General features: G+C 43.0%; 1 protein-coding gene across 1 annotated transcript in view; it reads right to left on the bottom strand.

Annotated features, from left to right (window-relative positions):
* MAG (myelin associated glycoprotein) overlaps positions 1-7,020 on the bottom strand; it is a 32,224-nt gene extending 25,204 nt beyond the window's left edge. The window contains exons 1-2 of the mRNA XM_070763970.1: positions 6,947-7,020; positions 2,265-2,633 (exon numbers count right to left, since the gene is read on the bottom strand). Of these exons, the coding sequence (XP_070620071.1) occupies positions 2,265-2,633; positions 6,947-6,995 (418 nt within the window). The 5' untranslated portion in view covers positions 6,996-7,020. The remainder of the gene's footprint in view (positions 1-2,264; positions 2,634-6,946) is intronic.
* Between the last annotated feature and the right edge of the window lie 8,748 nt (positions 7,021-15,768).

Here is a 15,768-nt window from a genome sequence, read left to right as displayed (position 1 = left end):
GCTCATCTACGTCACTTCCGTTCCGGGTCGTGGAGGTGAGCCCTCCCACACGCTGGGCGTGGCTTTCAATTTGGGTGAAGGCGTGGCTCGCTTCACCCTTACCAAGCAAGGAGTTCGCCCATTGGTTGCCCAGGTATGTTTTGTTCAGGATTTTCACCCCATTTAGCACCCTCTGCAGGTCTATTACTGTAATCAATAAAGTGACCCATTTTCATCCAGCTCTTGTGTTCGAGTTTTCATTCGCTGTCCAGCGCAACACTATGATGGTCTCCTGCAGCCTTCTGCTGGCAAAAATGGAGCCAGTCGGGCCTCCCTGGTGGAAATTCCCCAGGCTCTTTTTTCGCTGGCAGAGGGCTGCAGGAGGCCATTGTGGATGAAAACAGAGCCTGGGTGGACCACAGGAGGCCCCCCTGAGCTCCATTTTCATTGGCAGAGGCACCGCAGGCCAATCCTTTGCTATTTCCATGGTGGCTCCGTGGGCCAGATCTAAGGACTCTAAGCCAAGTTTGACACCCCTGTGGCAGAGTTTGTTACATAAATAGAAAAAAATAACTATAGTGGCAAGGAAACTTCACTAACAAGTCAATATTTACTTACCTAAGCAAATAAACAAAATGACAACAGGAAGGCGAAAAGAAAGCAATGGGCGTGATTTCTGACTTCCTGCTGACTTCCCCATTGACTTTGCTTATGGGAAGCGAATAGAGAGCGATGAAAATCACAATTACGTAACTCCAGCGACACTGCAATGGCCACAACTTTATGAACAAAACTGATCACCATGAGAATTTCAATCCCACAGAAGTAATGGGCCCCAGATTTTTCACCCATTCTTTAAGTTAGCCAATTTTAAATAGCTGGATTTTTTAAAAAATAGCAAAAAATGCAGTTTTAGCCGACCTTACGGTACTACATGTAGACAAACGGATAAATACAATGAGAGTTTTAGCAGTATTTAATAGTAGTAACTACCATTAAATCAAGTTTACACAACAGGAACTGATATTGTACATCAGGGGAACTCTGGATTTATCAAATATTAGCCTCTTTGGAGAATACTAAAAATAATCCTTATGAGCTAAGATTGTGCTATTGTGGAGAAGGATCTACCAAGTCCAGGTCCTGTTACTGTACCCCTTCTGTTGGGAGATAAGGCTCACTATAACTTTGGCAAAATACTTAGACAATTCAAATTTATTTGATCTGTTTTTTAGTTTATTTTTACCAGTAAGATTTTGTTTCTTGAATGTAGATAGCTAGGGAATTGCTTCTGCTTGAGTTTGCAGACTCAAACAAAACGATGCATCACCATTTTATATTGCATGTACGCAGAGAGTTTGTGCATCGGGAACAAATTCCTTGTGCGTCCAATCACACTTGGTCAATAAAGAATTCTGCCCTGCCCTGCCCTGCCCTACCCTACCCTACCCTACCCCACCCTACTCTACTCTATCTAGGGAAGACTCCTACAGACTACTGTAACACTCTCTACATGGGGCTACCTTTGAAAAGTGTTCAGAAACTTCAGATTGTGCAGAATGCAGCTGCGAGAGCAATCATGGGCTTTCCCAAATATGCCCATGTTACTCCAACACTCTGCAGTCTGCATTGATTGCCGATCAGTTTCCGGTCACAATTCAAAGTGTTGGTTATGACCTATGAAGCCCTTCATGGCACCGGGCCAGAATATCTCAGGGACCGCCTTCTACTGCACGAATCCCAGCGACCAGTTGGGTCCCACAGAGTGGGTCTTCTCCGGGTCCCGTCAACCAAACAATGTCGCTTGGCGGGACCCAGAGGAAGAGCCTTCTCTGTGGCGGCCCCGACCCTCTGGAACCAACTCCCCCCAGAGATTAGAATTGCCCCCACCCTCCTTGCCTTTCGTAAACTGCTTAAATCCACCTCTGCTGCCAGGCACGGGGGAACTAAGATACACTTTCCCCCTAGGCCTTCACAATTTTATGTATGGTATGTTTGTATGTATGATTCGTTTTTATATAATGGGTTTTTAACTGCTTTTTTTAGTATTGGATTTTGTTGTACTGTTTTACTGCTGTTGTTAGCCGCCCTGAGTCTGCGGAGAGGGGCGGCATACAAATCCAATAAATAATAATAATAATAATAATAATAATAATAATAATAATAATAATCCCTTAATTGTTGCTGGTTCCCATACTATTTGAAAGGGCTCACCAGCTTAGACCTGGCTCTTTATAAGCAAGAATTAGAACTGGTATTTCCCACCAGCGTTGCCTGATACTCACTGATGACCTCCAGGTTGCAGTGCTCTGGGTAGGTATATTGATTGTAGCCACCAAGGTCTCCCCGAAAGTAATACTTCCCTGTGAGTTCAGGGCTGAGACGGGAGATCTGCAGAGTGCAGTTTCGGAAATTCAACTCTCCCAGCAGTCTACTGCGTCCAGCGTAGCTCTCATGGACAATGTTGGTGCGGGATTTGTAAACCACCGGGGGATAATTCTTGGGGTATGGGCTGTTGAAGTACCAGATGCCGTGGATGGCTGCTGGACGTAGCTCTTCCGGGTAGCTGAAACGGCAAGGGATAACCACGCAGGTGCCCTCAAAGGCGGTGATGTGTTCGGGCATCCAGGCGCTCCACGGTCCAGCCAAGACCCCTTTGAAAAGAGGCAGAAGAGACTCACAATGAAGGAGAAAAAAACCCCCATATAATCAACTGCCTGCTTCATGGCTGATTCTGAGTTTTCTCCTTATGCACTGTGACCGTTCTCTCTCCATGTTTGCTTCAGGTGGCATCATTCTTTCTTTAAAATTTTTTTTTAAAAAATTAAATTGCATAGACAAACATGAGTGGGCCTTCTCCGGGTCCCGTCAACTAAACATTGTCGGTTGGCGGGCCCCAGGGGAAGAGCCTTCTCTGTGGCAGCCCCGGCCCTCTGGAACCAACTCCCCCCAGAGATTAGAACTGCCCCTACTCTCCTTGCCTTCCGTAAGCTCCTTAAAACCCACCTTTGTCATCAGGCATGGGGGAACTGAGACATCTCCCCCGGGCATATACAATTTATGAATGGTATGTCTGTCTGTATGTTTGTTTAGTAAATGGGGTTTTTAAATATTTTAAACTACAATTTAGATTTGTTATGAATTGTCTTTTTCTGTTGTGAGGCGCCCCGAGTCTGCGGAGAGGGGTGGCATACAAATCTAAATAAATAAATATACATAACATGCAACACTTAGTGGAGCTGCAGTCGCTCCGCTCAGAGTAGAAGTCATCTTTATATTTAAAAGGGGGAAAAAAGTAAAAAGAACAGATCTTGTCGTTGTTTAACACCGTCTATAAAATACTTAAAAATATCAATTATAAGGTGATAGATAAAAACACATCTAAAGTATTTAAGAACATATATAAAAATTTTAAAATTATAGCTTAAATTGAACTAAAATAAAAGAAAAAAAGATTTAAAAAGTAGAAGAAAAAAGGAGTTTACATTTATATTGTGAATAATCATCATCTAATACAATATAACTACTAGGTACTAGTATATTTAAAATAGTATAATAATAAAGTTATCTCTTTTTCTTTGTATCCCACCAGATATATACCTTTTGCCAAACATCATAGAATTCTGATTCTTCTTGATTGTTTAACCTTCTCGTCATCATATCAAGCTCAGCACATTGTAAAACTTTCTTAAGTATATCTGTTTCTTTTGGGGTCTCAATTTCTTTCCATTTTTGAGCAAAAGCTATCCTAGCTGCTAATAATTCAGTGGTACCTCATCATACGAACTTAATTGGTTCCAGGAGGAGGTTCGTAAGGTGAAAAGTTTGTAAGATGAAACAATGTTTCCCATAGGAATCAATGTAAAAGCAAATAATGCGTGCAAATCCTTCAGGAAAATCCCAAACTTTAGAAGGGAGGCGAACAGAGGGCAGGGAGGAGCAGCTAAAGGGGGCGGGTGGAAGAAGCAAGGCTAGGCTAAAGGGTGAGTGGGAAGGAAGAAAGGCAAGAGGGGCGCCCCTCCCTTTTCTTTCTTCAAAAGACACAATTTCAGTGCCTCTGCAAGCACGTTGTTCTCTGCAAAATCTTTCCTCCTCCAAGCCGCCCCTCCCTTTTCTTTCTTCAAAAGACACCCTTTCAGTGCCTCTGCAAGCATGTTGTTCTCTGCAAAATCTTTCCTCCTCCAAGCCGCCCCTCCCTTTTCTTTCTTCAAAAGACGCCCTTTCAGTGCCTTTGCAAGCACGCTGTTCTCTGCAAAATCTCTCCTCCTCCAAGCTGCCCCTCCCTTTTCTTTCTTCAAAAGACACCCTTTCAGTGCCTCTGCAAGCACGTTGTTCTCTGCAAAATCTTTCCTCCTCCAAGCCGCCCCTCCCTTTTCTTTCTTCAAAAGACACCCTTTCAGTGCCTCTGCAAGCACGTTGTTCTCTGCAAAATCTTTCCTCCTCCAAGCCGCCCCTCCCTTTTCTTTCTTCAAAAGACACCCTTTCAGTGCCTTTGCAAGCATGCAAAATATTTACTCTTCCAAGCTGCCCCTCCCTTTTCTTTCTTCAAAAGACACAGTTTCAGTGCCTTTGCAAGCATGCAAAATCTTTACTCCTCCAAGCTGCCCCTCCCTTTTCTTTCTTCAAAAGACACAGTTTCAGTGCCTTTGCAAGCATGCAAAATCTTTACTCCTCCAAGCTGCTCCTCCCTTTTCTTTCTTCAAAAGACACCGTTTCAGTGCCTTTGCAAGCATGCAAAATCTTTACTCCTCCAAGCTGCCCCTCCCTTTTCTTTCTTCAAAAGACACCGTTTCAGTGCCTTTGCAAGCATGCAAAATCTTTACTCCTCCAAGCTGCCCCTCCCTTTTCTTTCTTCAAAAGACACAGTTTCAGTGCCTTTGCAAGCATGCAAAATCTTTACTCCTCCAAGCTGCCCCTCCCTTTTCTTTCTTCAAAAAAGGGGAAAAAAAGAAACTCCTTCATCCCAGCAGCAGCTGCTTGGGTTCGTAAGGTGAAAGTAGTTCGGAAGAAGAGGCAAAAAAATCTTAAACACCGGGTTCGTATCTTGAAAAGTTCGTTAGAAGAGGCGTTCGTAAGATGAGGTACCACTGTATATGGATTATTAAATAATATACTGTATATCTTTTTTATATTTCTTATTTGAAATACCTAATAAAAAGTTACCCAGTTTAGCAGTTTATGCTTTATCCCAAAACTACCTTGTACAATATTGATTGGGATCACTGGTCCCTCTTATTGAATGTGACGAATAGGGATAGTCCTGTGATCCCTTTCAGGACCCTCCCTCAGGGCTGTGTTACCTGCATCTCACCTGCCTTTGAATCAGCAGGAAAAGCCATGGAGATCATTTACCTCCGGGGCTGATAGGGTCACAGCAGTGAGATGGAATAGCATTGCTAACTCTACAAATGTAATGCAAATTGATTACTGCAAAGCGCTCTACTTGGGGCCACCCTTGAAGAACGTTTGGAGACTTCAACTAGTCCAGCATGCAGCCGCGTGAGCTGTGATGTAGATACACCCATATCAGTCCAACACTCCGCTAGCTGCACTGGCTTCCGATTGGTCTCCGAACGAAATTCAAGGCATTGGTTATTACCTACAGAGACCTACATGGCTTACGACCATAGTTCCCTCTAAGCTGAGCAGTGAGCAATCGCTCACTTAAAAATCATCATCAACTCAGAGTTTTCCAAACCTGCCCAGAAGCCAAGAGGGAAAGAGTGAGAGGGAAGGAGAGAGAGAGGAAGAGAGGAAGAGAGAGAAACAGATAGAAAAAAGAGAGGAAGGAAAAGAGAAAGGAAAAGAATGAAAGTAAGGAAGAGAGAAAGAAAATCAAAATCTAGTTTGAAACTAGCTCAACTATTTAAGTGGCATTTTGATATTGATAGAGTTGCCCTATTATGAGCTCACTGTTATAGACACACAGTACAGTATTTTATCTTGAAATTCTCTGAGGCAAAACAGGGTGGGTTTTTTATTTGTTTGTTTGTTTGTTAGTTTGTCTGTCTGTCTGTCTGTATATCTATCTATCTATCTATCTATCTATCTATCTATCTATCTATCTATCTATCTATCTATCTATCTATCTATTATTTCTGTGCCGCCGAAGGGACTGCCGCTCAGACACTATACTTTTCCGCCCACCCCCCCAAAAAATTAGAGGGAACACTGCTTACGACCAGATTATTTATGGGACCGTCTTCTGCCCCATATGTCCCAGCAATTGATTAAGTGAAACAGAGTTGGCCTCTGGGTCACATCAGCCAGAGAGTGCTGACTGGCAGGACCGCGGGGGAGAGGCTTCTCTATGGTGGCCCCGGTCCTCTGAAACCAACTCCCCCTAGAGATTCATACCGCTTCCATTCTCCCCGCCTTCCGAAAAGCATTAAAAACACACTTATGTCAGCAGGCTTGAAGCCGTTGAGTGATAGTTCTCCACTCTGGCCACTAGTATGTATAAATGATGATGGTGTGCTGTTTTATTGGGTTTTAATTTTTCTATCTGTATTCTATATTATGTACAGGGGTATTTTAATTTTTGTATTTTGATTTTATTGTTGTAAGCTGCCCTGAGTCCGTCAGGAGAAGGGGGGAGGGCATAAATTTAAATAAATATATAAATAAATAAAATAAAACAGGAGATAGTTTCAGGGTAGAGACAGGGGATTTCTTGATTTCCTTCTCCCGAGACTGGCATCACTTGCGGAAGGAAAAACAGTTGCCACTAATTGTTGTCCATAAGGAACAACAAAGCAGCGGGATTCTTAAGTCATCCATATATTTTCTTTGGGGGGGAGAAGAGAATACTGTATTTATGTAAAACCACATATTTCCTTCACAAGCTCTTTCCTATGATCCTAACCCTGTGGTTCTTAACCTTTCTAATGCCGTGATCCCTTAATACAGTTCCTCATGTTGTGGTGACCCCCAACCATAAGTCTAGCACCAATTCTCCCAACAGTACCTTCAAATAGGACCCAGAAGGCCAGCAGCGTCTTGCAGAAGAATTTCATGTTGTTTATTTTTGAAGAAGTGCGTCGATCAACCTAAAGGGAAGAAGGAGAAGTAGGATGACATTGGTAGTAAGAGGACAATTGTTTGGCACAGCAGAACATTCTCTAGAGCGGTGTTGCCCAAACGTAGCAAGTTTAAATTGTGTGGATGTCAATTCTGAAAATTCAGGGAGTTGAAATTCACACATCCACATAATTTAACAACCAGTTTGCCTAGCGCAGAACTGAAAATGTGAGTGTGCACGTGCCTTCTGTACTTGCACAAGGGATCAAACTCACAGCGATTTCATGCACACGGCTTCCAGCATACCTTCTTGGGCAGCCATGGTGAGTAGCATGAGCTATGTGGGTGGGGCAGGAGAGCCAGAGAGTGGGATATATAGGATGGGATAGTGGGCGTCAGTGGTGGGTTGCCACCAGTTTGCCCTGGTTTGGGAAAACTAGTAGCAGCGGCAGCAGGCTCCACCCACCCATCCAGACGTTCTGTGCACATCTCCTGTTCTGTCTGGGTCACTCCGGAAGCTATGACCAACCCAAAAAGATAAGCCAGACACACCGGTTGAATCCAAACACAGTTTTATAATGGTAAAGAGAAAAGAAGCCAACAGAAAATGTCCTTACAGATCAGGAAAACACTGGAACTCCAAATAGATACACGAAGGCAATTGTTCATACAGAGACACAGGATCCTTAATGCCAGACGAGGCTGTTGAAATAACAGACACACACCTCCCACCAGTCTTCAAGGCTGCTGGGCCACGAGCCAGGAACAAAAACGCTGAGAGAAAATGCAGATAACACCAACTCCCCTTTGATAACACTCCACGCTGCCAGAATGGTTCTCATGCCTTATAAACCCTTCCCTGCTAATGAGGACCACACCCAACCCCCTGGTGTTTCTCATTCAATGCTGATAATATCTACGCAGTTGATTCCTCATTTGAGCTATGTGTCTCTGCCGCATACTAATGATAGCTTGTGCGTCATCATCCAGGGACTCCAGGGAATCAAAGCTACTTGCTGGAGAGAGCCCTTCCCCGGGGCTCCCTTGCAGCACCTTCACTTTCGTGACTGCTGTCTGCACTATCTGACTGCCAAGAACTCTCCTCTCCGCTCTCAGCCTCCCCCGGGCATGGAGCCAGCAGAGACGCAGCTGGTCTTTGATCTGGCTCAGATGTTGAACCACAACATCTCCAAACATGTAGCAAAGGTAAGTGAAACCCATTATTGTGCGGCAGGTGGATGGGCCCATCCGGTGGTCAGAACTACCAGTACGTGCAAACCCATTTGAACCGACATCAGCCCATCTCTGCCTAAAAATCTATAGCCTTCCATTGTCATCTCGCTTCCATAGAGAGAGATCCTACAGAAGAAATTGCTAGCTAGGCCAGGCCTGTACAAGCATCAGACTAACAGTAAGGAGAAATTGGATTTTTGCCAGTACGGCAGAAGCTGTTTCCTGTTTGCATCCCATAACTAGGTCAGTTACAACTAATATGCAGATCGTATGCATTCACTGTGCATTCATGCAAAGACAATATTCAAGCAATTGAAGGGGTTGAAATAGTTTTCTCAACCTTAGCTATTTCGTGTTGACTTCAATTCCCGGAAACATAGAAACATAGAAGATTGACGGCAGAAAAAGACCTCATGGTCCATCTAGTCTGCCCTTATACTATTTCCTGTATTTTATCTTAGGATGGATATATGTTTATCCCAGGGATGTTTAAATTCAGTTACTGTGGATTTACCAACCCACGTCTGCTGGAAGTTTGTTCCAAGCATCTACTACTCTTTCAGTCAAATGATATTTTCTCACGTTGCTTTTGATCTTTCCCCCAACTAACCTCAGATTGTGCCCCCTTGTTCTTGTGTTCACTTTCCTATTAAAAACACTTCCTTCCTGAACCTTATTTAACCCTTTAACATATTTAAATGTTTCGATCATGTCCCCCCTTTTCCTTCTGTCCTCCAGACTATACAGATTGGGTTCATTAACTCCACACATTATCCAATGGCCAAGATTGAGGTTTACGGCTACTGAATAAAACCTGGACATGAGGAGGCTCTGTAGGAAAAAATGTTTCATCCATTTGTTGATGTTTTGTACAATATTGGTGAGAATCCATATGCAAATCTCCTCCTGTATACATGTTCAGTGCTGGAAGTTGAACAGCTTCGTTAATCCCACTGTATTCATTGCCTAAACTGTAATATTGTTTAATTTGACATATTAACTTGTGTAAAGATAGCCTACTTGTAGCTTATGCAGTGAACTGTGATTAAGGAAATAGTGGTTTTTGTTTGTGAGGTGTGAACCCTGCAATAGAGAAATGAACACTTCCAAAAAAAACCCCAATGCCATTTCTCAAAGTTCCTATTTATTACATTCTGATACGTTTGTTGGAGGGTTTTTTTTATCCTATTCAGTAATATCTGTTTACTTTAAGTTTTGCAAAGCCAACTTGGAAGAGATGTTCTCCCGTACGTTGGAATGTACTGTAATGCTTATATAACAATAGTTTTCTTTAAAAAAACAAACAAACCTCAAGATATTGTTATACTGTACTTTGTTTGCTCTATTGTGCCAGCAGAGGGAAGCAGTACTTTATATATTCTCTACTGCCTGGTTGTGTTCTTAGGGCACACACACATGCAGAAAACTGATGTCTCCATAGTCCTTCTTTTCACATTCAAGATGTAGATGCAGATGGGAGCTATATCTTTGGGGTCAAAGCCCAGCTCCTTTTATGGTACCCATCATTAAAAAGGGTTCTGAGCATAGGGTGGTGGCCTCCAAATAAACTTTTCTAAGCCCTCTCCTGCAGACCCTCCGGAAAGTATAAAATGAGTGTTCCCTTGAACCAGGGGTGGGCAATTAATTTTGCCATGGGGCCGCATGAGAAATTAGGAGGGTTTTAGAGGGCCGGTCTAATATAATTAACTCAGTTCTACCCAATACTGTATATAGTATACATATGCTATCTTTTCAGAGCACTAGTAGCTGCTGTAGAGCAGTGTTTTTCAACCAGTGTGCCGTGGCACACTAGTGTGCCGCGAGACATGGTCAGGTGTGCCGCGAAGCTCAGAGAAAGAAAACAGAGAAAGAGAAAGCAAGCAAGAGAGAAAGAAAACAAGAGAGAAAGCAAGCAAGAGTGAGAAAGCAAGAAACAGAGAGAAAGAAAGAAAGAAAGAGAACAAGAAAGAAAGAAAGCAAGAGAAAGCAAGAGAGAGAAAGAAAGAAAGCAAGAGAGAGAGAGAGAAAGAAGGAGGGAAGATGGGAGAGAGAAAGACATAGAGGGGGTAGGGAGGGAGAGAGAAAGAGCAAAAAAGAGGAAAGAAGGAAGAGAGAAAGAGAGGGATGGAGAGAGAGGAAAAAAGGAAGGGAGAGAAAGAGGGGGAGAGAAATAGAGCAAAAGGGAGGAAGAGAGAGATTTTTTTTGTCCAATATTTTTTAGGGCCCCCCCCCCCATGTGCCCCATGGTTTTGTAAATGTAAAAAATGTGCCGCGGCTCAAAAAAGGTTGAAAATCACTGCTGTAGAGGACAGGGGGGAAAGCACGTGGTATCTGTGTACCACTCCTGTACTGCTCACAGTTAGGGGATTTTTTCAGCGCTGACCACTCTAAAGTATTGGATTATTATTATTATATGCTGTTTTATTATTGCTGTTAGCCGCCCCGAGTCTCCAGAGAGGGGCGGCATACAAATCCAATAGATAGATAGATAGATAGATAGATAGATAGATAGATAGATAGATAGATAGATAGATAGATAGATAGATAAATACCCAGACCCTGGCCTGACCTAAACACCCAGACCCACTCTACAGACCCCTAATTGTTTTACGCATGGAGTGTTTGCATGGTTTCTGTGCTCGGCCGCTCTTGGTAGGAGGTCGGGAGTGGACCCTGACCTCCACAGAGCAGTCACAGATATCGGGCGGGCTGGTCACAGACAGCGGGCAGCCTGGATGCGGTCCACAGGCCGCCCCTTGACCAGGTCTGCCTTAAACCACGAAAGAGGAATTAGAGATGCTCCCCAATTAACAAAAAGGACACACGAAGGTGCTGCATTTGGCAAATAATCCACTGTCTTTCTGTTTCACTTTTAAACATACAATTTTATACGGTTAGAAAGAAGCACCAAGGGGAGGAAAAAATCAATATTCCATCCAAAACTGGCAGGGTAAGCAACTGAGAGGCAGACCTTGACTTATGACAAATAGGACCAGAAGTCACACCCTGATTTTATGACTGTTTTTGCCACAGTTAAGCAAATTGCAGAAGTTGTAAAGTGAATCAGGCAGGTCATTAAGTGAATCCAATTTCCCCCCATTGATTTGGCTTGTTGGAATTCAACTGGGAAGGTTGCACATGGCAATCACATGACCTTGGCATGTTGCAACCATCAACAAATACATGCTGGTTGCTGAGCATCCAAATTTTGACCATGTAACAGTTGAGATGCTATGACAATTGTTACTGTGGGGACTGGTAGCAAGCCACTTTTTTCAAGACCTTCCTAACTTCAGCTGGTTGCTAAACGAATGGTTTATGCTAAGGACCATCTGTATATAAACAGGTAGCAAATCACATACTCGCTCAAACTGATGTCGTCACCTAGTGGGGTGCTGAAATGTCTGCAAGCAAACAGCCAAGTTCAGAGAGCCCCAGGAACCCCACAAGATTATTTATCAACATCAGTGGTACCTCTACCTAAGAGCGCCTCTACTTACAAACTTTTCTAGATAAGAACCGGGTGTTCAAGATTTTTTTACTTCTTTTCAAGAACCATTTTCCACTTACAAACCCGAGCCGCCGAAACTGTAACCCGGAAAGGTGGGGAGAAGCTTCCGTGGGGCCTCTCTAGGAATCTCCTGGGAGGAAACAGGGCCAGAAAAGGCGGGGAGAAGCCTCCGTGGGGCCTCTCTAGGAATCTCCTGGGAGGAAACAGGGCCTCCATCCTCCCTGTGGTTTCCCCAATCGCACGCATTATTTGCTTTTGCATTGATTCCTATGGGAAAAATTGCTTCTTGTTACAAACTTTTCTACTTAAGAACCTGGTCACGGAACGAATTAAGTTTATTTATTTATTTATTTGTTTGTTTGTTTTGTCCAATACACAATGAGGGTTTTAGTGGGTATATATCTATATACACATAGTAAAATACATGATGAAGGTTATAGAGGAGATACTCATAGTAAAATATATCTAAGAAATAATAGAAAAGAAGATATAGTAATAGAACATATCAATGAAAGAATAGAAGAAGAGATATAGGAATAGAGGAAAGGTATAGGAGATATAGGAGAGCAATAGGACAGGGGATGGAAGGCACTCTAGTGCACTTGTTCGTAAGGTACCACTGTATATTGGGATATAATAAAGATTCTTTAGGTAATTCCTTTTTTAAAAGAAATTACCTAAATTACTTAAAAATTATTCACCAAGAAAAATATCCCAAAAAAACCCAACTTGAAAAACTAGCAACCTACATCACAAATCAAAACATCAAATGGAAACGACAAACTGTAAACATCGATTGACACGGAATTCAAAATTACAAAGAAAACAAACCCTTAAACCATTGATACGTATTGGCACTAACAATTACATCCAAAACATATGGATAAAACTTTAGGGAAATTTACACCACTTATGGGCTCAAACCACAGGCCGCAAAGCATGAAAGCCCCAGCTCTAACGCTGGCCTTCTCTTCTTACCACTCCCCTTTTGCTCCAATTTCCTATCCCCTTCCCCCTATATCTCTTTCCCTTCTTCCCCAACCCCCTCCCTTTCCTCTTTTCTCCCTCCCCACCTACGTGTACTATATAAGTAAATTATAAATGTTAGAATGTATAGTATATATATCCCTTTTGTCTTTCTGTACCCTGTTTTTAATATATTTATTTATTTATTTATTTATTAGTTGGACTTGTATGCCGCCCCTCTCCGAAGACTCGGGGCAGCTCACAACAAGTAAAAACAGTCACAACAATCCAATTAATTAAAATATTTAACTATTTAAGAAAAACCCCATGTAGTAGCAAACACACACACACAAGCATACCATGTATAAATTAACATGCCCAGGGGAGATGTTTAGTTTCCCCATGCCTGACGGCAAAGGTGAGTCTTAAGAAGTTTTCGGAAGGCAGGAAGAGTAGGGGCAGTTCTAATCTCCGGGGGGAGTTGGTTCCAGAGAGCCGGCGCCACCACAGAGAAGGCTCTTCCCCTGGGACCCGCCAACCAGCATTGTTTAGTTGACAGGACCTGGAGAAGGCCCACTCTGTGGGACCTAATCGGTCGCTGGGATTCGTGCGGCAGGAGGCGGTCTCGGAGATATTCTGGTCCGATGCCATGAAGGGCTTTAAAGGTCATAACCAACACTTTGAATTGTGACCGGAAATTGATCGGCAGCCAATGCAGACTGCGGAGTGATGGTGAAACATGGGCATACCTAGGTAAGCCCATGACTGCTCTCTCAGCTGCATTCTGCACGATCTGAAGTTTCCGAACACTTTTCAAAGGTAGCCCCATGTAGAGATTCAATAAATTTATTTAAAAAAAAAAAAAGATTCTTTAGCAGCCAAATGATCTTTAGAGCTGGGAAAGATGGAAAGAGAAGAGAAGAGAATACCCAGCAGCAAATCGGTACAAACTCAGTGATAGCACTGTTTGGGAGAGCTGAAGGGCCAGATCTTCCTGAAGAAAAATCTCTGCGCTTGATAAAAATCGACATCATTTTCGTGGCCCATAATCAATTAAGACTTTCAATGCCCTGCAGGAAGTCCTTAAAGAGTCCAAAATTACGCCCACATACAAGAATCCCGTTGCGGGATTTAATGTTTGGTGCTAGGGAAAAGCATGTTTTCTAATTTGTAACGACGCTACACTGAAATAATATATTATCCCCACAAGGGTATCAGATGTATTGCCAGATGGAATAAACAATATCAGACGTGCAAAATGCATCCAGTTGCATGTCTCCGGAACTAACGACAAATTGAAATTTCTTTGTAGCTAAGGCAACTGATTATTCACCTCCGACTTCTGCTCCTTTGTCCTCGAATCTGCCAGCAGCTTCCTCTTCTGCCCCTGTCACAATTATAGTTAAGCACCCTGCAGGGAGCCTCGTGTTTTCACTTTCTTTTTAAACAGCATGTTTCTAGTCCTTACACTTCCAGGAGGAAATAGATTTACAATTTAACAGGGGTGTCTCTTTAAATCTTAGGGAATGAAATGGCTGCCCCTGGTATGATTCACAGATCCTTTGCCCAGCCAAGAAAATGGAATCAGGGGCTCAGATTATAATTAATTAGTGATGTACTTGGAAGCGAAATAGATATATTTGCAAGCAAATAAGCACAAGGCAAGAAGGTGAAGTGTCAACCAATACCTTTGCAAGAGAAGACTGTCACAAATAGATCACTTTGCTATGCGGTTCAAAGATTCATAGGTTGAGGCTATTGAGTGTAGCCAATCGGTAAAGTCTGAAATCACCAGGATTTCTTTTATGAGCTTTTATGAGCCTCAGTGATGTGCTGAGAAAAAAAAGGGAAAGACAATCAGAAACCTTGTCAAGGAAAATAACATGGAATCTGACATATGATCTAAATACTGCTGGTACTCAATTTCCTGCTGGAAATTGGTGGGAAAGGGGGATGACAAGGAGAACTGGATTTTTCTGTGAAAGTTCAGTAACAAATTCAGTTCAGTTCCGATAATCAAAACCGGACTCTAGTTGGACTGGGGACTCTTGAAACTGTTGTGGTTAGCTCTGGCCCAGCTCCTGCCCCAAGGACTGTGGATGTGGGGGAGACATCCACATGCTGCAGGCCTGTTTTGCCCCCGGTGGAATCTGCTGATGAAGGCTCCTCTAACCAAGAAGACATGAGTGACAGGGAGGAGGAGAGTGGGGCAGACAGCTCAGAAGGAGATCAATTATCTAGCTCCTCCTTGGATTCAGAACAAGAGTTAATGATACAGCCACGCATGCAGAGAGCGATGCATAGGCAGCAACAACGGAGAGATTATTATCAAAGAAAATGAGGCCACCTGTGGTTGTGTGGGGCTGTGGTCATTAGTGAAACTGCTATAAAGAGCAGCCTGTGGGTTTGGCCATTGTGGAGGATTATCTGATCGTTGTGTTTCGTGCCTGCTTTGCTGACTTTGACCTTTTGTGTGCTGATTTTTCCCGGCTTTGAAACTAAACCAGAGCAAAGTGTGTGTCACTTTGTGAAAGAAGAAGGACTGTGAAGTGCCTCACAGCTGCAAGCTAAGTATCACAGAACTGATAAGGGACTTGTACAAATTACCAGTTTGTTTGGAGACCAGTGCTCTTTGCTATACCAAAAGAGGGCTTAGTTTAAGTGAGTTTTCATTATAAAGAACATTGTTTAGAATTTTCAAACGTGTGTGTGTGTCTGAAATTTGTACCTGTGAATTTTTGGGAGGAGTCTACCAGAGAGCCCGACAGAACAGAAACGTGGTCTATATGTAATTTGATTTACTTGGAAGGTTTTAAGTCTACGGTATACCGCAACAATACACAAGCACACAATAGATTCAAACTCAATGTAAACTGCTCCAAACCCGACCGTAGAAAATACGACTGCAGCAACAGAGTGATCAATGCCTGGAATGGATTACCCGATTCTGTGGTTTCTTCCCCAAACCCCAAAAACTTTAACCTTTGACTGTCTACAGTTGACCTCACCCCATTCCTAAGAGGTCTGTAAGGGGCGTGCATCTTGCCTACCCTCCCTGT

Source organism: Erythrolamprus reginae, chromosome 11 (genome assembly GCF_031021105.1).
Source record: "Erythrolamprus reginae isolate rEryReg1 chromosome 11, rEryReg1.hap1, whole genome shotgun sequence".
NCBI lineage: Eukaryota > Metazoa > Chordata > Lepidosauria > Squamata > Dipsadidae > Erythrolamprus > Erythrolamprus reginae.
This window is presented reverse-complemented; position numbering and strand designations above follow the sequence as displayed.